Raw genomic sequence first — 20,775 nt, 5'->3', positions numbered from 1 at the left:
CAAGAAAACTGGCTGGAAAATGTATACAGAACGACGGAAGGAGAATTCAGCACCAAGGACAGGGCTATATATATTCAAGTATGAATGCGGCTTATGTATGTTGGTATTTTCTATTCAGCACCAATTACGTGCTTTGTCGTCGCCATCGCATAAGAGTTATTCCTCAGGTAGCCACATAGTTTCAGCGTACACGTGTTTATATTTATTCTTCACGGGGCAAAGCCCTAGCTAGGGTGGTGTAGCCTCTAACAGGCTTCAGAAGCGGCTGTAAAGAGTAGAAATTGGCCAAATAGACAGGTAACATGCCAGTGGTGTTAACATTAGTCGGCACACTGTACTCTTTAGCTGGCCAACTCCCCTGGCCAACCCGTACTTGACTGTCGACAGATGGTTGTGTAACTAGGTGTGTGGGTAGCGCGTTCTGTTCCGTAATAGAGTTCCAATATTTGATCTTAGCTTAGCAATCTTAGCTTTCTAGTGGACCTGACTTCCAAGAGAGATATGTACAAAAGGTTTAAAATAGCTCATTTATATATTTACCCACCATGCAGCCATTTAGCTTCGGCGGGTAATGGTTACAGAGTGGCTAATGGTTACAACTGTCTTGCCGTTGTATGATCTGCTCAGAGATCATTAACTCCAACAAGTGCTTCATTTCCATAACATAGTTCGTATAGCTGATATGACGTCCCAGAAGGCCGTAACCATGGCAACGCGTGGCGCGCGGTTTACGTATATTATAATTAACGTGGTGTTAGATAACTGGACGGTTTTTCTAGTGACATTCTGGGGTGTGAGTCAGACAGAGAACAGTGGCGCAGCACAGAAGGGCGGAACAAACGTGGTGGATTTCTCCTTGTTAAAGTAACAGTAACAGGTAGGCGTGCCATTTTGTTTCTACCAGATTCTTACCGGTGGAGGCAATTCACCAAGGCCCTATGCTCTCGGACGGGCCTCTTCGAAGAGATCTAAGTCAAGTAATAAGTACGTCTAACAGGGCTGGGTGTAGTGGTGGTGGTTACCAATCCCGGTACACTGAGAGGCAAAATGTACCAACTCCCCTGGCATGTCTGACTATCTGGCCAATTTCTGCGCTTGTTTTCCGCCACTTCTGAAGCCTGGTAGAGGCTAGCATTAGCAGGTGCTTACGGGATGGACTATTTTTATTAACACGTGCTATTTTCCGATTGAATTTCAGTTGTAGTTGTATCCCATTTCTTGTAGTCTGACTCCCGTTGCAGACAAAAACACGATAAATATTTAATGTGAGGATCTATTAAGGTCATTAAAGCCTTGCCTGATGAGGGGGGCGTAGTGCAAGTAATTATGCTTAAAAAAACAACGTTAACTGGCTGGTCTACGCAAAATTAATATTGTTTCTGTCTGGAGCCGGATCTAACTGGGTTGAACTGGCTTTATCTGGCATCTAAAGAGTAAAATTGATCGAAATTGACAGTGTGTTCGGTGGATTAAGCCGATGTCTTGTACTAATGAGTGCCGCGCAGGGACACAGATAAAATCGCGCCAGTCTTGTACAAATCCTGTTGTTCGTTAATTCTGCTTTGTGGTCAGCATGAAAGCAACAACCTCGTTACTTTGCCGACGGTCCCTGCATGTCTGCATTATTTTACATATATGCAGTACAAGTCCTTGAGTCTGATAAAATTAAGAGCGAGCCCGTCGGTACGCTACATTGTTGCAGTTTTTGTGTTCTAAATGGAAAAAATAGCCATGGCACTTTGTGCATGCACTTTTGTGCCATTTTAACATGGGGCATTCAATTGAAAAAGTGGTACCCGACACTGAACCATACAAGCTGCTGCACGTTCCTTGGTTACCGTTGGGAATTGGGAGTCTATACATGTTTCTACCTTAGCAGCAACCTTTCCATGATAAGATATTGCAGGTCAAATGAGACCCAATCAACTTCCTATTGAAGAGACACATTCCTGATTCAGACACGAATAGGGAATTGACGTCATGATTTTTACACTTCCCATGTTGCGATTTTGTTTTTGCCTGTTGTGTGTGAGGTCAGTAACCTGCATGAGATTAAATTCACAGGCACCATATCTGTCTCTGTATCTGTATCTGTATAGCCGGTATAACCGCCTTTCGGCGTAACACACCAGCTTCGCAGGCACGCGGCGCGGCGGCAGCTGGTTATATTACACCGATCGACTTGTTACACCTAACCCTTGAACTTCTAGCTCTAGACATTGTTTAAAGCTATCCATTGACAATGCCCCTACTGTACTTGGTGACAGTGAGTTCCACTCTGCGATAGTTCTAGGAAAGAATGAATTCTTGAACACCTCGATCCTTGGTTGATAACTCTGGTACTTGAATGCGTGGCTATGGGTCTGCTAGGGTCGAGTTTGACGGAGACAACTCCACACTGAAGTTGTCTGCTTGTAACCTCCTTAGCAGGTTCTAGGGCTAAAGTGCGGCCCAACTTATAACTTTGTCTGGTCAAGAAGGGTCTGATCGACGCGCTAGTTGTGTGTGGATGGCCCATTATTTTTACGTTCACGGGCATATGTCTGTTTCTGAAAGTGGGTGCCCGCGTACTTGACGTCAGAACCGGATGGGATACAACGTCAGGCGAGCCCGATTTCACGTCCGAGCCCCTTCTACGACTTTCAGTCCCCGGCAGTATCTCTTACTGGTTCTACGACTGTTGTAGCGCCTTCTTATAAGGACACTATCTAATCTCTAGTTTCAGCAGCAGCGGCCTCACCATGCCTGTGATGAGCCTGGGAGACGAGCTCCCCAACTTCTACTTGGGGAACAACGTGGAGGAGGGCAACCTGCACGACTTCATATCGGGATCGTAAGTACCCTTCAGTTCTATCCCCGCTTGGGCATCGGTGGTTATGACGTTACATTAACCCCTTCGGTTGGGGACGTGAAGCCGAAAGACCCGTTTTTTGGGGGGAGCCTGAAGTGTCAATCCTCTACATGCATCGAGAATATAATCTCTAAGCAAATGTTTCGGTGGTTGCAAAGACAGTATCAAACTGGCCAGGCAGTATCCATTAGCCAGACAGTTACCATTTGCCTCCCAAGCGGCTAAGGACTCTCTCTAGATGGCCAGTTCTAATCGTAACGCTTTTGCCGCCAGACATCTGCTTAGGAGTTACGAGAATAGTGCTTGGTTGAAAATACACGAGCGGTGGCTATCGAAAACACCTAATCGAATGGACAGGTGTTCAAGGAGGAAATTTGAACTGTGTTACTCTGGACCTAAGTAATGAGTTGTGAGAGAAAATTGCGCCTGCAACGCAACACCTGTTACATTAATCATCCATGACCTCTGACCTCTCCCCGTTCACTTAAGTTCAGTTTTCAGTTAATGTTGTGTGCGTTATGTTATTTTTTTTATTAAGACTCACACCTTTTGTTATGTTGGTTTTACTTTCATGTTTATTTGTTTTGTTCTGTTCTGTACATTTGTTTCATTGTAATTTTGCGACTCCAGGAAGAATAGATTTCATGTAAATCTAATGGAGATCGAATAAACAAACAAACAAACAAACCTAGCTTCTACGGGGCTTCGGGAGACGGATGGAAAGGCCAAATAGAGAGATAGCATGCCGGGGGTATGGCAAAATGTACTCTAGCGGACCAACTCCCTCGGCATGTTGTCTCTCTATTTGTCTCTCTAGGCTTTCCAGCCGCCTCCCGAAGCCTGGTAGAGGCTACGCGACACCCACGCTATAGATCTAGAGTTTAGCAAATAGCGCTTGCGAAATATGAAGTAGCCGTCACAAGCGATATTTTTATCCCTGACTTCCCGTTTTTAATGAGCTACCTTACACAACGGAGGTATCGTCAATCGGTATCATTGTAACCCAACGGAAGCGGCCTGATCTAGGTTCATTATCCCTCTGCAGCTGCGTCATGGTTCTGGCTAGAGTGGAAGTCAGCTGAAATGAACAAAATAAATTGGAAAGAAGCTGAATACGCCCACTCACAATGTTGAGTCTACAAAGTGTTTAGATATCTATAACACACTCTGTTATAAAACTCTCAGTTATAACACACTCAGGTTATCTTATAGAGTCTTTATTCGGACGAACATCGAAACTTTCAGGATAGAGAAGCAATCATTGATTTATTCACCCATCCATCCATCCATCCATCCATTCATTCATTGATGCAGTCAGTCAATCCTTCACTCACTCATTTATTTGTTCATCCAACTTCAGATGATCATTGCTGTTCTCGTACCGGCAGAGGCTTTTTCTTCCTTCCTTCCTTTCTTCATTCACTCACTCACTCACTCACTCACTCACTCACTCACTCACTCTCACACACACTCACACACACACACTCACTCACTCACTCGTTCATTCACTCACTCCTTCCCCTACTCCAGTTGGGCCGTGCTGTTCTCCTACCCTCGCTCCTTCACGCCCATCTGCACGACAGAGCTGGGCAGAGCGGCACAACTCGCCCCGGAGTTCACTCATTCATTCATTCATTCATTCACCCATTCCTCCATCCATCCATCCATTCATTCACTCACTCACTCATTCCTTCCTTAGTTGGGCCGTGCTGTTCTCCTACCCTCGCTCCTTCACGCCCATCTGCACCACGGAGCTCGGCAGGGCGGCACAACTCGCTCCGGAGTTCACTCATTCATTCATTCACTCATTCATTCACTCATTCATTCACTCATTCATTCACTCATTCATTCACTCATTCATTCACTCATTCATTCACTCATTCATTCATTCCCCTACTCCAGTTGGGCCGTGCTGTTTTCCTATCCTCGCTCCTTCACTCCCATCTGCGCCACAGAGCTGGGCAGGGCGGCACAACTCGCTCCGGAGTTCACTCATTCATTCCTTTCTTCACTCATTCACTCATTCATTCCTTCACTCATTCATTCATTCACTCATTCCTTCCCCCTACCTCAGTTGGGCCGTGCTGTTCTCCTACCCTCGCTCCTTCACGCCCATCTGTACCACGGAGCTCGGCAGGGCGGCACAGCTCGCTCCGGAGTTCTCTCACTCACTCACTCACTCACTCACTCACTCACTCACTCACTCACTCACTCATTCACTCCTTCCTTCCTTCCTTAGTTGGGCCGTGCTGTTCTCCTACCCTCGCTCCTTCACTCCCATCTGCACCACAGAGCTCGGAAGGGCGGCTCAGTTGGCGCCGGAGTTCGCTAAGCGCGGCGTGAAGATGTTGGCTCTGTCCTGCGACGATGGAGACAGCAACAAGGACTGGGTTGAGGTAGGGTTTGTTTACACTTATCTGGAAATGGCCTTTGTTTGTCTGTCTGTTTGTTTGTTTTTTATGTTTCCTTCGTAAAAGGAAAACACAGCATTTTTGCTCCGTTTTTTCTTCTTCCTGATCTTTCTCTGTTCCAAACAAATAAGGTCAGTGACCTGGACCAGACGGCTGTCACCATGGCGGCTGGTGCTGTAGCAGACACCTTGTGGTGTTGGATTACATTATGTAGCAAGTGTCAGGATAGAGTTTGAGGGGCTGGTCACCATATACTGTATATGAAACTGTTTGAGTAAGACTAAACAAGATGATGATGAATAAACAGAGCACTACTTTGTTGGCCAGATCATGTGATCATTAGCATAATTCGTATGCTTTTCAAATGTTACCTTTCTAGTTTTTTTTGTGTGTATTTTTCTGTCGTTGCCTTAGAGCGAGTTGTCCAACCCTTTCTCTCGCTTCCCACAGGTGATATCCACTAAATAAATTTCTTAATCTTTTTTGGCGACAGGACGTGAAGACGAACGCAGGTATCGAGGGAGACTTCCCCATCCGGCTTGTGGCGGACCAGGGCCGGCAGATCGCCAAGGCGCTGGGACTGATCGACCAGGACCAGCCGAACGACGTCACACTGCCCATCACCTGTCGCGCTGTGAGGGACATGCTTACCGCTACGTTCTACTGCAGAATTGTGTAAAATGAAAAAAAAGGAGTAAAAATCTCACCTCTATGACTAAAAAACCTTGGAAACTAACGTTTACAGGATAGACTACGAGTACATAATTTTTGCCTCTGCATATAGACAAATGTATAAGGTTACATTTGAATTTAAAACAGCTTCAAACTTTGAAACTGTTTCATACCTTTGCAAGGAAAGATGACAACCCAGCCTGTCTTTTCAGGTCTTCGTCATCGGTCCCGACAAGAGACTGCGCATGTCCCTGATCTACCCGTCAAGCTGCGGACACAACTTCGAGTAAGATCATTTTCTTGTTCTTCTTCGGCTGACAAGATAGCATTTAAAGTTATATAACATAAGTGGATTTTCACTGTTAAATCTGTGCATATGGGCGTGAAGTCAGAAACTAAATATCATTCGTAAGAAGCAGCATTCTAACGAAACATCATTCTAACGAAGCTGCATTCCAACGAAGCGACATTCTAAGCATTCGAACGAACCGGCATTCAAACGAATGAATACGGTCGAATTTTTCGATCTTTTCCAGGGAGATCCTGCGGTCCATCGACTCGCTTTTTATGGTGGAGTCGTGGGTGGTGGGCACGCCCGCGGACTGGAAGGTGAGCAAGGGTAGTCCAACAAATCATCTTTTACAATACATGCTATCCTAGCATTTTCATATCACCGTGGCATAGGAAGTTTTCAGCATTTAGAAATGGACGGGATCCAACTGTGTGAAAGAAATCGATCTTGAAAATATCAGATTTATAATGGGAATTTTTAAGTAGCAGCTCGAACAAAGAACGCTATACAAAAAGACCGGAAAATAATCCAGCACCAAGGACAGGGCTACTTAGGAGCGGATGGCTTAACGTTATGCATGTAGGAATTCAGCACCAAGGACAGGGACGGTGCTGGGATCCCGAGAAAGGGCCCAAGGTTTCGTTGTGGTAATTCTAATATGTAAAGCTAAAGCCGTTTCTTGACAATATAAAGATGCATTTACTGTTCGTTTACCGTCCCATTCACTTATCTTTCTACCCTCAGCCGGGGGATGACGTCATGGTCGTACCCAGCATCCCAACGAAGGAAGAGCCCACCCGTTTCCCGAAGGGGGTGACCAGGATCCCGCTACCTTCCGGAAAAGACTACATGCGCATCACCCCCCATCCCTGAAATGGGCAGGACCCATTCGTACGGTACTTCGTTCGATTGTCACTTCGTTCGAATGTTACTTCGTTCGAATGCTAGTTCCTTCGAATGCTAGTTCGTTGGTATATAAACCAGAGCTTGTCCTTTCTTCAGAGTTTGATGCATAATAAATGTTTTGAACATCGTATTTCTGGTACAAACCGCGTCAAAGCTTTAGCCAGCGATGCCAACAACTATAACGCTATATCTATTGAAACACCATGGAGATTGTTGTATCAGAAAGTAAAGATCCAGTCTCTAAGATTTGGTAACGATAACTTAATGAGCCTTCATAGAAAGAGGCAACCCCATGTGGTGTAAAAGAGGTACTCAGTCATCACACTACATACAAAATAGGAAGTCATTCATATATTCACAAACAAGGACAAAAAAGCAACCATGTAATCTCAAGATAAATACATTTATTGGCACTTTTATTATTTATATACAATCAATATCCATATATGACAACAGAAGTCTCACAGATGAAGCTACATGGCCAAAATCTGAGAAATTTTGTGTGTAAGAGAGACGTTCCAAAACATTCTTGGTCAAACCTCTGCAATATCTTAATTTGTAAAGTTTTGTTCATGACTCTTGTTCATGTGAGCTTTAGGTCACACCATATTAACTTCTTGGTAATCTGCTTTGCCCACTACAATTGTTCAATTTGAAAGAAGAAAAAAGTTGACAGGTACAATTTTGGTTAACGTTAACACAGTTACATGTCAACATAAAAATGCTCACATTTTGGTGCCAACAGTTGAATAAAATCTTAGTTGCTGAAGTTTTTATCTATCTATGTTTAATTGCAAGATGTTCAATGGTCTTTCTTTGAATTATTTGGGTATCAGAAGTTTCCTCATTGTTCTTCACTTGTTTTGTGCAAAATTCCAAGAAATCAAATTGGTGTGACCTCAACACATCTTTTTGTTCGTACAAATATTTGGCTATCGCTACTGCATCCATGTACGAAACAACAAATAAATCTTCAGGAAATATAATCTCTCTTGTCGTACAAACTTTTGTTCATTCTTCAAACTCTTGTAAGAAACATCAGTGTACTTTGTTCCACGTGTTACGGTTCCTTCAAAGCTAAAGGGAAGACCTTCTGTACTTGACAACAGTTTTCTAGAACACAGAGGCAACACTGCTTTAATATACACTGGTTCAATTGATGGCAGCTTAACTGACTTACAAGCTGCACACCATTGTCTTTAGCCTCTACCAGGCTTGAGGAGGCGGCTGGACAGAGTAGAAATCGGCCAGATAGAGATAGCATGCCTTCGGGAGCGCCAAACTGTTCTCTCTAGCAGACCAACTCCCTTGGCATGCTATCTTTCTATCTGGCCGTTTTCTACTCTTTCCAGCCGCTTCCCGAAGCCAGGTAGAGGCAACATTGTCTTAGGACACAAGAACAAAACAGTTCTGAGCAAGACATAAGTCTCTGAATTATCCAATCAGAACTACATGTATCTACTCTCCAAGCAGAGGTTGAAAAAAGAGAAGTCACAATCTTCAAAACCAATTTTCCAACAGTCAATCGCTTTAGGTTAGAAAACTGGTACAAATCAGAACAATTGCTCAAACCTCTGCTTGGATAGTACTACCAGGTAAATGTACTGTCTAAAATTTCTAGATTTTCAACTCTAATTGGCAGTTGACTTTAAGGTGTTTATTTTCTGTTTTCGTTTTTCAAGTACTTGAGCCAGTGTAGCAGGACTGCTGTCTCCGTGTTCCACATGGAGATAAAAAACAGAGAAAGGCACACGGACAATGACTACTACAGAACAAAAATTTACAATTGCATTGATAAATTAAACAACTCTCGGTCAGTCAACTTGATTTGAGTCATTCCATTAATTGCACTTGTTTTTAAATCCAAGTCTCCAAACCAGTATCTTTGAGAGAATCTGTTTTGTCAGTGTTTTTTTTTCCTTTCCACCATATGTAAGACCACATCATGTCGCTGGTCCCTTAGAAACAACGTGGCTAAAAAGTGTCTATTTCAAACAGTTGATGGTAAAGTGTACCAGTTAGTCTGCTTGCATTGTAATCTGAGCAGTGGACAAAGTGTTTGAAAGAATTTTAAAATTAAAATATGGCTATGCTTGCAATACAGAGGAACATTGTGGGTTTCTTTCTCAGATGATGATGAAAAATCTGTGTGTGCCTTACATGCATAATACAAGTAGTATATAACAACGTTAGAAGAATATTACATCTGTTGTTGCACCTTGCAATTTCAATTTGACTTGACAATAATATACATTATCTTTACAAGGACCACCACTATACAATAACATTTCCTTCATCATTGTTACTATGGCTCTCATGAAATGGCAGTTAATAATAATAATAAAGTCTTAATTTCAATGGCTTTTCTGGTGCTATTGCAGAAAGGCACCATTCTTAGTATTCTTGCATCATTTAATAGTGCTTAATATACAGGTTGGCACAGAACTATATTTGAACGGCAAAAATATGCAGCATATACAGTAAAAACAAGAGAAAGGGTCAGTAATGTAAATATTTACATCACAACCTAGGTCATGACCTAGTGTTAAAGGTCATGACCTGATGTCAGAGGTCAACAGCAAGTCCAGACATCCAGTGAACTTAGTTCCCTGGCAAACAGATACACAAGAAGAACACATAGAAATCTTTAAGGCATAGATAAGACTTAAAGACAAACAGAAGAAGAAAGATGGTGCTAAAGTAGCTAAATATTACTAAAAGCTAAAAAGATTTGACAAATATTTTGCAGAAAGTTCAAAGTTTTACAAAGACATACAAAACACTTTCTTTTCCACTTGGTCAGCAACACACTATACAAATTTGACTCGTGTTGCACAAAAATCTCTTGACAAAATACTGGCCACCAGACATTGCATTGAAAGACAGCCAACAAGACCACATAAGAATATATTGTCTTTTCCTGGTTATTGTAAAGATATTTTTGTCCGGTATTACATAACCAGCGCGGCTCACGTATGACTAACTTTTGAGAAATCACACTTCCAGGGTTACCAAAGGTTTCACTTGTGATTCAGTCACAAGCTCCTCCCATCTCTAAACAAAGAAGTCGTCTGGTACAAGAAGTTCTAAGTCTGAGTTGAAACGACCTCCATGAGTTTTCTCAAGGTCGTACGCTTCTTGGACTTTCTGTGCAGCTCCCCTTCTTCCGACTTCTTTCTCAAGATGAAGTTGGGTTCTACGGACTGGTTGATGGCGTAGAAGCAGTTACCGTGATCGGGAATCTGCAATTCTGGATGGGAAACAAAAACTTGTATCAGTGGCGGAAAAGGTACAACTCAACAGTGCCATCTAGTGAATCTACACGGCACTGCAAGAGTACACTGCAAAAATAGATCTAGTGTCAATCATCAATGTTCAATGCCATTTTGGTTTTGAATGTAGACTACTTTAAAAAAGGAATGGAATTTTCCACAATCACACTACACTGTACGTTCTTCTCTAGTTTCCAAGAAAAATGTCCCAAAAATCGTTTCAATCCAACTTAGGGTTCTTTAATCCATTCTGAAACATTTTCAACAGTTGCCTGCACAGAATATGTAAAAGAAGTGCCACCCAAGGCCCCCTACTACCTACCTCCATCAGGCAGCTTCTGGACCAGCTTGTATTCTTCAGCTTCTTCGGCATCAAGGTTAAACTTGCTCATCAGGCTCTTGATCACCCCGGGTGTGTGGTCTTGGTGGGTGAGCTGAGGACATTATCAACTGTTACAATCAATGGCACTAAAGACATTGCTTTTTCAATTTTCCAAAAACTAAGAATGCCAAAAATGGAATTTGGGCTACTTTTGATTGGTTAAGTCACTAAGGCATGTGGAAAATGCAACTTCAAAAGGTATGACAGAAATTATGATACCACAAAAGTCTCCCAGCACAATCATACCAATTTTTTTCTCTCTTTAGAATGCAGTTTATATAACTAAACCTCATAGTATTGTTCCATATCAAGATGATAACTGTGTCACGAGCAAACTTACCAGCACACTCTTGTATATGTTGTCCGACTCCCCGCTCAGACTGACTCGGATGACACAGTTACTGGACGAGTCGTAGTTCTTGTACGGTGAAGTCGACATCTCAAGGGACGTCAGCGAAGAGGACGAGGAGGAGGCTGACATCTGTCGATCACAATAAAAATCACCGTCATTAAAAAGTTTCCTTAAGACTTTGTACCTGTCAAATCTCTTCCTGTATCTCACAAAATAAAAATAAAAAACTTCTCACAAAGAAGACTTATGTACTGACCATCTAGCTTGCTGGATTTCAAGTTATTCCAAGCTCTAGTTGTGGAAATATTTAACATTGGGATGACAAGAAAAATCGACCCAAGTTAAGTCTACTTCTACGCGCTCACACACACATGCACACACACACGCAATCGCACGCACACAAGTGACTAGCACAAGTGACTAAACGTACCTTCTCTGGCACGAGACTGTCCGGAGAGTCAGGCATGCTGGTTTCGCTGACTCTGTCCTCAGACTGGGACGTGTTGGAGTTGGCACTACTCGTCTCCCAGTCACTTGTGCTGAACAATCTAGAGAACAACCACAGATAATCAGCAATGATCCAGTTTAAGCTTAAAGGCGGTCATGTCCTGTTGTTATTACATATATCTTCCTCTAGTGGTAATGACAATGCATGATACAAATTATACAACTTATAGCCAAGTGGGCAGTGTCCACCTTGCATAAAAGAGGCCATATCTTCAATCCTTGGGCCTTGGTCATCCCATAGACTACAAATCACGTGTAAGTGTGTTACCTGCTTATTCTCTTCCTGAGACTTCTTTCCTTGCGGCTGCCCTGGGCAGGAGGAGACATGGAGTCTGACAGGGGCTGGACCTCACACGATAGGCGGTAACTGTAACACAAGGTTCATACTGTTATCAAACTGTAAATATGGACTGGGCAGGGGGAGACATGGAGTCTGACAGGGGCTGGACTTCACACGACAGGCGGTAACTGTAACACAAGGTTCATGTCTGTCATCAAACAGTAAATATGGACTGGGCGGGGGGAGACATGGAGTCTGACAGGGGCTGGACTTCACATGACAGGCGGGAACTGGGGAAAGACGAAAATATCAATCATCGAACAATAAATTCCAGTGTAGTGTCCCTTGAGAATGTACAGCTGTCTTCTTTCTTTCTTTCTCCAATGCAGAACCCATACAAGAAACTAGTAACAGAGAACCAGTCGATTGCGAACAACTATCATTTTTAAGATACAACCTATGATCCACTGCTCACTGAATTTTGTTCTAATTCTGTAATGTATAATATCACAGAGGCGGTGGATTGCTCATTCCTTGACAAAGACTGGAGTTGGGCTGTTGAAAATTTGGGTAAGCCCACGTTTTTTGCTAGAAACTATGGTTCAACTTAAACTTCAGTGCGATTTCTACCAACACAGACAAACTTTCAAGCTTCTATGGTTCCTACCTTTCCTCGTATCTGAGATGCTCCACACTGTCAAACCAGGCCTTAAAGCTAGGCTCAGGGACGATGTTGTAGTTCTGGGCTGTCTTCTGAAGGAGCTGGATCTGTGCCAACACCTCAAACTCCTGTCAACGGGAAATAAAACCAGGTAAGGAAAGGTAAGAATGATTACTAATGTTAACAAATGTTTTGACGTAACAGCAGAGTGCTAGACTTGGAACCAAGAGGTCCAGGGTTCGAGTTCTGACATGCCACCAATCTTGTGCTGCCCTTGGGAAAGGCACTAAACACGACTTTCCCTACTTAACTCAAGTGAAAATGAGCATTGTCTGTGTTGTATTTGTGGGACACAGGTGCCTGTGTCCCACTGTTGCAATTTCAATAAATCAAGTTAAATCAAATCAAATTAAACCAAATTACTCATTCAACCCTAAGCACACTGAGGTAGCCAACTAACCCCCAATTATCTTTTGTTTAGTGGGTTAGGCAGCTGGTAGAAGGTTATATCTCAAATTGTGGGAAGAAAAGACAATACACCTTTTTCTTCTTCTCGAAGTTGATGAGGTTGGTGTCGACTGTGTCTGGCATGGCCGTGTCCAGCATCATCAGGTCTGTCAGGAACGTCCCCAAATATGGCACTGTGCCCTGCATCACACCCTGTAACAACCAATCAGCAATCAGTATTGATTTCTACTAACCAATCAGCAATCACAATTGATTTCTAATAACCAATCAGCAATCAGTGTAAAATTCTGTAATACCAAATATGTTAAAGCGCTATGCATCAAACCTTGCAACAACTAATCAGCAATCACTTTAAAATTCTTTAACACCAAATGAGAGTAAAGTGCCCTGCATCACACCCTGCAACAACCAATCAGCAATCAGTATAAAATTCTGTAATACCAAATATGGTAAAGTGCCCTGCATCATACCCTGCAGCAACCAATAAGCGATCTGTATGAAATTCTGTAATTTTGATGCTACATGTACTTAGACTAGATTGAAGAAATAGGAAGAAGAAGCACCTACCGATAATCTCTGGGCCTGTATTTTCTGCGCGCTCTCTTTTCTGACATGCTTCACTTTTGTACTACTCGTGTCTGCATACTTAGCCGTCCCCTCCTGAAACAAGACAAAAAGTTTCATTTTATTTTTAAGACAACCATGTTTTCTATTTCCTGTATTTAAGGATAACCACCACTCTGACTCGTTTGGAAACCGACAGTATTGGAAAAAAAACTTCATCTTGAATAAACCAAACTTGTGGGATTTCTGCATTGTGGTTAGCTTTCTAGTTAGTAGTATAAAGACGCTGTTATGACAAAAAAATTTCACAAAAACCGTACACACCTTGACCAGGATCTCTCTCCACGTCATCTGGTTATTTTCTTCTGAGAAAATCGTGCATAGTTCCTCGTACTCTTCTGACTTTTCCCTGGGGAAGCAAACAACATCGATACAAGTCTGAGGCAAGTACGTTATAACAAACTCAAGTCTCTTGAAGATGCTTCAGCATGAAGTAGACTGTAGGACAATGGACTTATCACATTATTATATTATTACATCACAGTTTGTTTACCGCAATGAATGCCAGTCAATCAACGTTGTATATTGTACAGGGGTGCGTAGCACGGTGTGTGTTTGTGTAGCGTGAGCCTTAATATAGCTTTTAATACAGTACTACTTTCATCTAATGTCACAACTAAATCACACATTACAGCATGTGATGCTGTGTCAACAAAACTAGACGCAGCAAAAATCAAACATACCTGACTTTGAAATGATCTTTATTCTTTAACTGACCGTTCTAGAATATTCTTTAGAACAGATAAAAAACTGTGACGTAATAATGTGATAGGTCCATTGACTCAACTCGGTAGAGACTGGCTTTAAAAAATTGTACGCAGAGGAAATGTTTAGATGTAAATCCTGTCAGTTCATTTTTGTGATGCTGAAGAAGAGTGAATGATGTCATCAATCAAAACAGAAGTAGTCTCCGTAACTCATCCAGTAGCTGACTTTAAATTGCCTTTGAATAGGAAAAGTAGGTTTCTTACTTTGAGACAGCTGCCCATGTCTCTGACAGTCTGTAGATGGGGTTGGACTGAAGACCAGAGATGATGGCTTTCAGCGAAGAGAAGTTCTTCAGAATTCTACACTCCTGTGGACAACATGGCAAAGGAAACAATGTTATAGCACTAATAATAAACGTTAACCTTCAGCAGGCTAGGGTAGCCATCTGGCACCAAATTTATATTGGTTATAGCAATGGGCAGTAGGGAGAAGGTTAAGTTAATTTTGAAAGTCCCAAAGCAGGGACTGGCTCCTTTTCTATGGCCTTTGAAATACATTTATTTTATTTATTTTATTCACATGGATTTTTGAGCATTGGATAGGAAGCACTTGTTGTGCTTATGTAAATCCGCTGCTCATAAAACATAATACAAATGTAAACATAAAGATGACATAAAGTATAGCATTTACATAAAATGAAAGTGGCTGGCGCACCAATACCTAGCATAACATTATTGAGATTGGTCAAATCTTCCAGCATTATACATTAATAATATACAATAAAATACATTATCAAAAGTTTCATAACTACTGATTCAAGGATAGCTTGATTCCAAATACAGCTTTTGGTAAAAGAAACACTTCTCCACAAAATTTCCTTGTGAACTTTTTTAGGTAGGTGGTTTTTTGTTGCACATTTCCTAAACTGTTTCAAGAAATAGAAACGGTAAAAGGGAGAAAATGGTAAGAAACAAGCCACATTTTACATATTGTCACCCATACAAAAGTTAAACACTAACTGAAACATACATACCTGTGCTACATCTACCTACTTCTCGATAATCCTAATAACTCTGTCTTCTGTAGATGTCAGATCTAATTTTGAGAGTCTCAATGATTCTCATGGCACTAAAAAAACTGCCAAAGACATACCTGTGCTATATCTACCCATTTCTCGATGATCCTGACCCTGTCTTCTGTAGAGCTGCAGGTGTTTCTCAGGATGGTGGCAATCACCAGGAACGAAACGGCGTTGAACTGAGCGATGGTGGCCTTGACCGTCGGAGCGTCTGTCGTGCTCTTGCCCTTCTTGTCGCGCCGGGACCAGACAGAGCCGAGGCAGTGATGAGGCACGACTTTCTTAAACAACTCCTGGAAAAAAATTTAAAATATTAAGTTTGAGTTAGAAATTCTAGATTCAAGAAATTATAGACTCAAGTAGAAAGTAATAAGTTTTGAAAAAGTAGCAAAAACTCATTAAGGTACAAGGTGAAGGGAAGAGATGCTGAACATCAGTACAGAAAAGGCATTCTACAAGATAGACTGCATCAACAACTCCTTAAAGTAAGGCTTCACTAGCAAAGAAAAACATATTTTCAAAGGATATCCATATCTTCGAAATGGAACTTGAGCTTTTTGCACCAAGTCAGACTCTACATGTTGCTATCAGTTTAAAACTGATTCCCAAAGTTTCATAAAAAAACATAAAACTCCAGAAAAGTTGAAACTAACCGCATCCATGTAGGTGAGCTGATCTGCCATGGTCTGTACAGAGATGGTGTCAAAGTCTAGGGGCTGGTCAGGGTCTGAGTTCTCGATGAACAACACATCCTCACTGCTGGTCAGGTGGTGACCATTGGGCACTGCAGATAGGAATGGACAAGGCTTTGTTACTACATAGTTTATTACACATAGCTCTTAAATCATTACTTAAATCCAACTTGTGTCAAGGGCCCCTGCAACAGTATTCAGTACTATCACTACATGTTTGTACATGACGGTGGGATATTAGTTCAGGTAGCACAGTATGATAACTGTGAGCCATGATGCAACAGTCACAGAAAAAGCATTTGATTATTGTGTAGTCACATACTCAGAACTGAAACTTATCTATCATTACTGTGCTTGACAGTATGTGTACATTCAATGTATATTATGGGACAACACTCTATGTTTGGGATTCCAGTAACTGTTGTAATATAGCAGTACAAAACTACGAATCAAATCCAGTCATTGTTGCCCTGAAGAAGGTGACAGACAGCCGTCGAAACATTGGGATATAAAAACCCACTGGTTGTTGGATAAAGAACCTTCCTATACATATTCTTATACATGTACAGAGTTCCCCTACCTGAGACTTTCTGCTGTGACTTGAGTGCCTGGCTCCTGCGGAGTCTGTCCAGCTTGTGTCTGGTCTGTCGCGCCAGCTCCCCGTCCGACATCTGAGCCTCGGCGAACTCCAGCACGCGGTGCAGCAGCCGGTATGCAGGCGGCTCATCAAAGTCATCCTGGTAGATGTCCATCCAGATACACAGCACAGACTGGATTATTCTGGGGAAGATAAAAACAGAGCTGTAGTACTGTAGACTAAAGCTAGAGGGAATGCTTTGCAGCCAGTATGACAGAACCAACAATACTAAACTATACAGTCAAAGTCATCCTGGTAGATGTCCATCCAGATACACAGCACTGACTGGATTATTCTGGGGAAGATAACAATTGGATGTAGATTTGCACAGAGACAACAGAGCTGCAGTACTGTACACTTCAGCTAGAGGGCCTTCTTACCACTAAAAAGAATCATGTCAAGCTAAATATATATTAAGAACTCTCCCTTACCTACAAACATCATGTCTGCTGTCCTTTCCATTTTCTCCTCTTCTTCTACATTCTTTATATTCTTTGTATCTGAAAAAGAAATCCACAAAAATCTGTTAAAACACTTAAGCAATCAAATGTTTCATATAGATACATGTGCCAACTCACACCTATGAAAGTTAGACATCCAGGTAGTGTGATACACAATGAAAACTCAAGCAACTGGATAGATCTTGAAAGCTGTCAGATGTTTCAAATGGCATCCACTTCGTCAGACAAAGTTGTGGATGCTACAATGTACAGTACTTGAAACGTCTGACAGTTTTCAAGATCTACCCGGTCGTTTGAGTAACATTTTCCTTGTGTATGTGCCAACTCCATTGCTAAATGCCTAAATCCCATCCTTACCTTCTAAACAGAATATCTAAGACTTGGTCAGCTGTGGTAAAAGCCCGGTAAGTAGCCAGGAACACATTGAGGTGCATGGAGTTTTGTTTTATTCCATCGTTTTACATATTCCAAATGGCTAAAAAATAGCTTTAAACCTCTAAACCACATCCTTACCTTCTAAACAGAATATCTAAGACTTGGTCAGCCGTGGTGAATGCCCGGCAAGTAGCCAGGAACACGTTGAGGTGAATGAAGTTTGTGTCCTGTTTTGTTTTACTCGATTGTTTTTTATATGACTGATTTACTGAACTTCCAAAAGTTTTACATACACTTGTGCCAACTCCTTTGCTAATGGAGATCCTTACCTTCTAAAGAGAATATCTAAGACTTGGTCTGCTGTAGTGAATGCCCGGTAGGTAGCCAGAAACATGTTGAGGTGCATGGAGTTTTATTCAGTTGTTTTACATACACAAGTGCCAACCACATGTACCTAAGCCATATCCTTACCTTCTAAACAGGATATCTAAGACTTGATCAGCCGTAGTGAATGCTCGGCAAGTAGCCAGGAACACGTTGAGGTGCATGGAGTTTTGTTTTATTCAATTGTTTAACATAAACATGTACTAACTCCTTTGCGAAATGCATAGACCACACCCTTACCTTCTAAAGAGAATATCTAAGACTTGGTCAGCTGTGGTAAAGGCCCGGTAAGTAGCCAGGAACACGTTGAGGTGCATGGAGTTGGTGTCCTGGTCCTCCACATCCTCAGGTGCCAGGTTCTCCACCAGTCTCTCCACAGTTCCCGCCTTCAGCGTGCGAAGCTTCATCGTTTCCCACTGTAGAGGTTGAAACCAATTTTCCCCGTGAGTTAGTTTCTGCAAGAGAACACCATGCTGACAGGTTAGTACAGAAAAAAATTGTCACTACTCTAAGCTGTTAACCATTTAGTCCTAATTTTTAGTCTACCTAAAAAAAAACTGTGTCAATCTCATGTTGTGTTATTTTAGATTATGTAAAATTCGTGCAATAAGAAAAAAAAACACACACCATGTGATCTTGCTACTTCAGATTTTTTTTTAAATAGCAATTTTAAAATTTAAGTCATGATCTTTAAAATTGTATTCATCATGCTTTCTCAACAAAAACAGCACTACAGTACTGCTGTTCTATCATTCTTCATCTCAGAAACTATTGTACCTTTCCTTCCTCATTGTCAGACTGGGAAAAGACAACAATTTTCAATTGTGTGTTATCTACAGTGATTTGTGAACAATTCAGAATTCACATTAAAAATCTCTTGCAAATATTGATGATGATGCATGTTGCATATTCAACATTCTCCCTTTTAAGTTTATTCATTTATTCACTGGTAAAGGGCAAGGCAAAAGGACACACAAAAGTTTTCACCGTTTTATGATACATGTAATGATGATGATACAAAGGACTGTACTTTACATGATTATCCGTACTAAAATCTGAAATCTTGTTAAGTTCAGTCCTTTGTTAATAATGTAATTTACCACTACAGATGAATTTTGTGTCTGTAAATATTTAGCAGAAGGACCCATGGCCAGCATACCTGTAGAGAAGTGGTTGTGGTCTGATGTCGAACCTTCTTCAGACTGACTGTGTAGATGACTCCATCCTCCTTCTCCTCTCCCCACTCTCGACTGTTCTCACCCTGTAGACACACAAGAAGGAAACACCAGGTTAGAATTACAGAATGTACTGAGTCTGGATCTGTATCTGTATAGCCGGCTGGTAGAACTGCCCTTTGGCAAATAACACACTAGCTTCTGTACCTGTATCTGTACAACTGGTATAACTGCCCCTTGGCATAACACACCAGCTTCTGTATCTGTATCTGTATAGCCAGTATAACTGCCTTCAGTGGAACACACCAGCTTCTGTATCTGTACAGCCGGCTGGTAAACTGCCTTCAGTGTAACACACCAGCTCCTGTAAATGTATCTGTATAGCTGGTAGAACAGCCCTTTGGCATAACATTCACAGGCACGTCACACGGCAGCAGCTGGTTTTATTACACTTAACGACCTGTCACACCTTGTGCATCTGGGTGAAGTTATCAGCAAGGATGTCCTACTTTAATTTGTGGCAAGGATTTCTTCTCTACTTTCTACTCTAAATCATCAAGCTTCACAGCTCAGTTGAGGAAGAATTATAAAAACAGGAAGTCTCCTTGGAAGGGATATCGCAGTGAATGGAATAATTCCACGAAGTTTCACTTCCGTTTCCTGTGTATCATGAACTTTCAGTTTATCAGAAACAGGCACACGAGTTTCCTTGAGTAGTTTGGAAACTTTTTGGCAACTTGAAACTATCTTTGATGGTTTAGTCATCTTCTCAGAGTCAAAGGGTAGCCAAATGATCTAGCACCATTTAACCACACACCGGATACAGTAGTCCACCCACCTACTGGGTGTGGGGAAGAAGTCTTGAAACATTTAAGAAATCTTAGAAGAACAGGAAGTCACAATGCCCTGATCCTAACATGAAAAACAGGTGCGTTTGTGAACTCTCCAAGACTTCTTGGCAACTTCTCACCAATCTCAACCTTAATGGCTTTGGCATCTTCCCAAACAATGTTTCTTGATGTAAACATTATGAAAGAATCTGAACAATAGAAACGTTGTAGAGCTGTGCTCTCTTGAACTCAAGCTTCCTTGGTGCCATCTTTAGTATAGAGTTGACAGAAAACATCTTTAAACATTTGAATGCGCTAGAAACAAGAGGCCTTTCATGAGGACCGCACAGGGTGGTAGAATTCCCTGAACTTTTTATACATCAGAAACAGGTGCGAACGTTAGGACAATCTTGGATCCTTGATTGAAGCTATCTAAACAGTCCTAGCATAGCATCTTTTCAACTTCAAGTTCAACATCTTGAAATGTTTGGATAATATCCTAAAAACAACAAGGAACCTACAGGATGATGATCCCATGAACTTTTCTGACATCAGAAACAGGTGCCAGGGTTTTATTATAAACCTTGGAACAATCTTGGCTCCTACAAGAAGCTATCTAAACAGTACTAGCATGGCATCTTTTCAACTTCAACATCTTGAAATGTTTGAATATGTTAAAAACTACAAGGAGCACACAGGGCAGTAAAATGCCCTGAACATTTTCATTACAAACCTGGGAACAATCTTGGCTCCTCTC

General features: G+C 41.7%; 2 protein-coding genes and 1 long non-coding RNA gene across 13 annotated transcripts in view; 2 read left to right on the top strand and 1 right to left on the bottom strand.

The window, feature by feature from the left end:
- The first annotated feature begins 793 nt into the window (after window positions 1–793).
- On the top strand, window positions 794–8,554 carry LOC109484681 (peroxiredoxin-6-like). Of its 3 annotated transcripts, XM_019788029.1 has the most exons (6): window positions 2,374–2,833; window positions 5,091–5,247; window positions 5,756–5,896; window positions 6,147–6,220; window positions 6,471–6,543; window positions 6,971–8,554. In XM_019788029.1, exons 1-6 carry the CDS (start codon window positions 2,742–2,744, stop codon window positions 7,097–7,099), a joined length of 666 nt encoding a protein of 221 aa, XP_019643588.1. In that variant the 5' UTR covers window positions 2,374–2,741; the 3' UTR covers window positions 7,100–8,554. The 3 variants fall into 3 exon arrangements, 1 of the variants encoding a protein (XP_019643588.1); XR_002141078.1 differs by lacking the exons at window positions 5,091–5,247; window positions 5,756–5,896; window positions 6,147–6,220; window positions 6,471–6,543; window positions 6,971–8,554 and adding exons at window positions 794–877; window positions 4,551–4,647 and having other exon boundaries at window positions 2,720–2,833; XR_002141077.1 differs by lacking the exons at window positions 5,091–5,247; window positions 5,756–5,896; window positions 6,147–6,220; window positions 6,471–6,543; window positions 6,971–8,554 and adding exons at window positions 794–877; window positions 4,382–4,469 and having other exon boundaries at window positions 2,720–2,833.
- Window positions 8,555–9,260: 706 nt separating this feature from the next.
- Window positions 9,261–20,775, bottom strand: part of LOC109484510 (ral guanine nucleotide dissociation stimulator-like 1) — a 42,613-nt gene continuing 31,098 nt past the window's right edge. For 4 of the 9 annotated variants that reach the window (XM_019787813.1, XM_019787810.1, XM_019787812.1 and 1 more), the window contains exons 2-17: window positions 19,173–19,274; window positions 18,254–18,429; window positions 17,225–17,293; window positions 16,737–16,936; window positions 16,118–16,248; window positions 15,539–15,757; window positions 14,650–14,753; window positions 13,943–14,027; window positions 13,622–13,714; window positions 13,127–13,246; window positions 12,593–12,714; window positions 11,914–12,012; window positions 11,569–11,686; window positions 11,127–11,267; window positions 10,727–10,838; window positions 9,261–10,382 (exon numbers count right to left, since the gene is read on the bottom strand). In XM_019787813.1, the coding sequence (XP_019643372.1) occupies window positions 10,219–10,382; window positions 10,727–10,838; window positions 11,127–11,267; window positions 11,569–11,686; window positions 11,914–12,012; window positions 12,593–12,714; window positions 13,127–13,246; window positions 13,622–13,714; window positions 13,943–14,027; window positions 14,650–14,753; window positions 15,539–15,757; window positions 16,118–16,248; window positions 16,737–16,936; window positions 17,225–17,293; window positions 18,254–18,429; window positions 19,173–19,274 (2,055 nt within the window). In that variant the 3' untranslated portion in view covers window positions 9,261–10,218. Of the gene's footprint in view, window positions 10,383–10,726; window positions 10,839–11,126; window positions 11,268–11,568; window positions 11,687–11,913; window positions 12,013–12,592; window positions 12,715–13,126; window positions 13,247–13,621; window positions 13,715–13,942; window positions 14,028–14,649; window positions 14,754–15,538; window positions 15,758–16,117; window positions 16,249–16,736; window positions 16,937–17,224; window positions 17,294–18,100; window positions 18,193–18,253; window positions 18,469–19,172; window positions 19,275–20,775 lie in introns of those variants that run through there. The other 5 variants (XM_019787809.1, XM_019787806.1, XM_019787808.1 and 2 more) reach the window with 2 other exon arrangements.
- Window positions 17,609–19,277, top strand: LOC109484686. Its single transcript, XR_002141080.1, has 3 exons — window positions 17,609–17,682; window positions 18,325–18,437; window positions 19,181–19,277. It is a non-coding gene; the product is annotated as an uncharacterized LOC109484686 (long non-coding RNA).

This window comes from Branchiostoma belcheri, unplaced genomic scaffold (assembly GCF_001625305.1).
Source record: "Branchiostoma belcheri isolate BF01 breed outbred unplaced genomic scaffold, Haploidv18h27 scaffold7, whole genome shotgun sequence".
Lineage (NCBI taxonomy): Eukaryota > Metazoa > Chordata > Leptocardii > Amphioxiformes > Branchiostomatidae > Branchiostoma > Branchiostoma belcheri.
The sequence above is the reverse complement of the archived record's forward strand: the minus strand, read 5'-3'. Positions and strand labels throughout refer to the sequence as shown.

What these genes read in the sequence shown, in the direction of transcription:
- LOC109484681 (XM_019788029.1), top strand. Translation starts at nt 2,742, where the DNA reads ATGCCTGTGATGAGCCTGGGAGACGAGCTCCCCAACTTCTACTTGGGG. An exon ending in GCAACAAGGACTGGGTTGAG is followed by an intron (nt 5,248 to 5,755) that starts GTAGGGTTTGTT and finishes TTTTGGCGACAG; the next exon opens with GACGTGAAGACGAACGCAGG. An exon ending in TGCCCATCACCTGTCGCGCT is followed by an intron (nt 5,897 to 6,146) that starts GTGAGGGACATG and finishes CTGTCTTTTCAG; the next exon opens with GTCTTCGTCATCGGTCCCGA.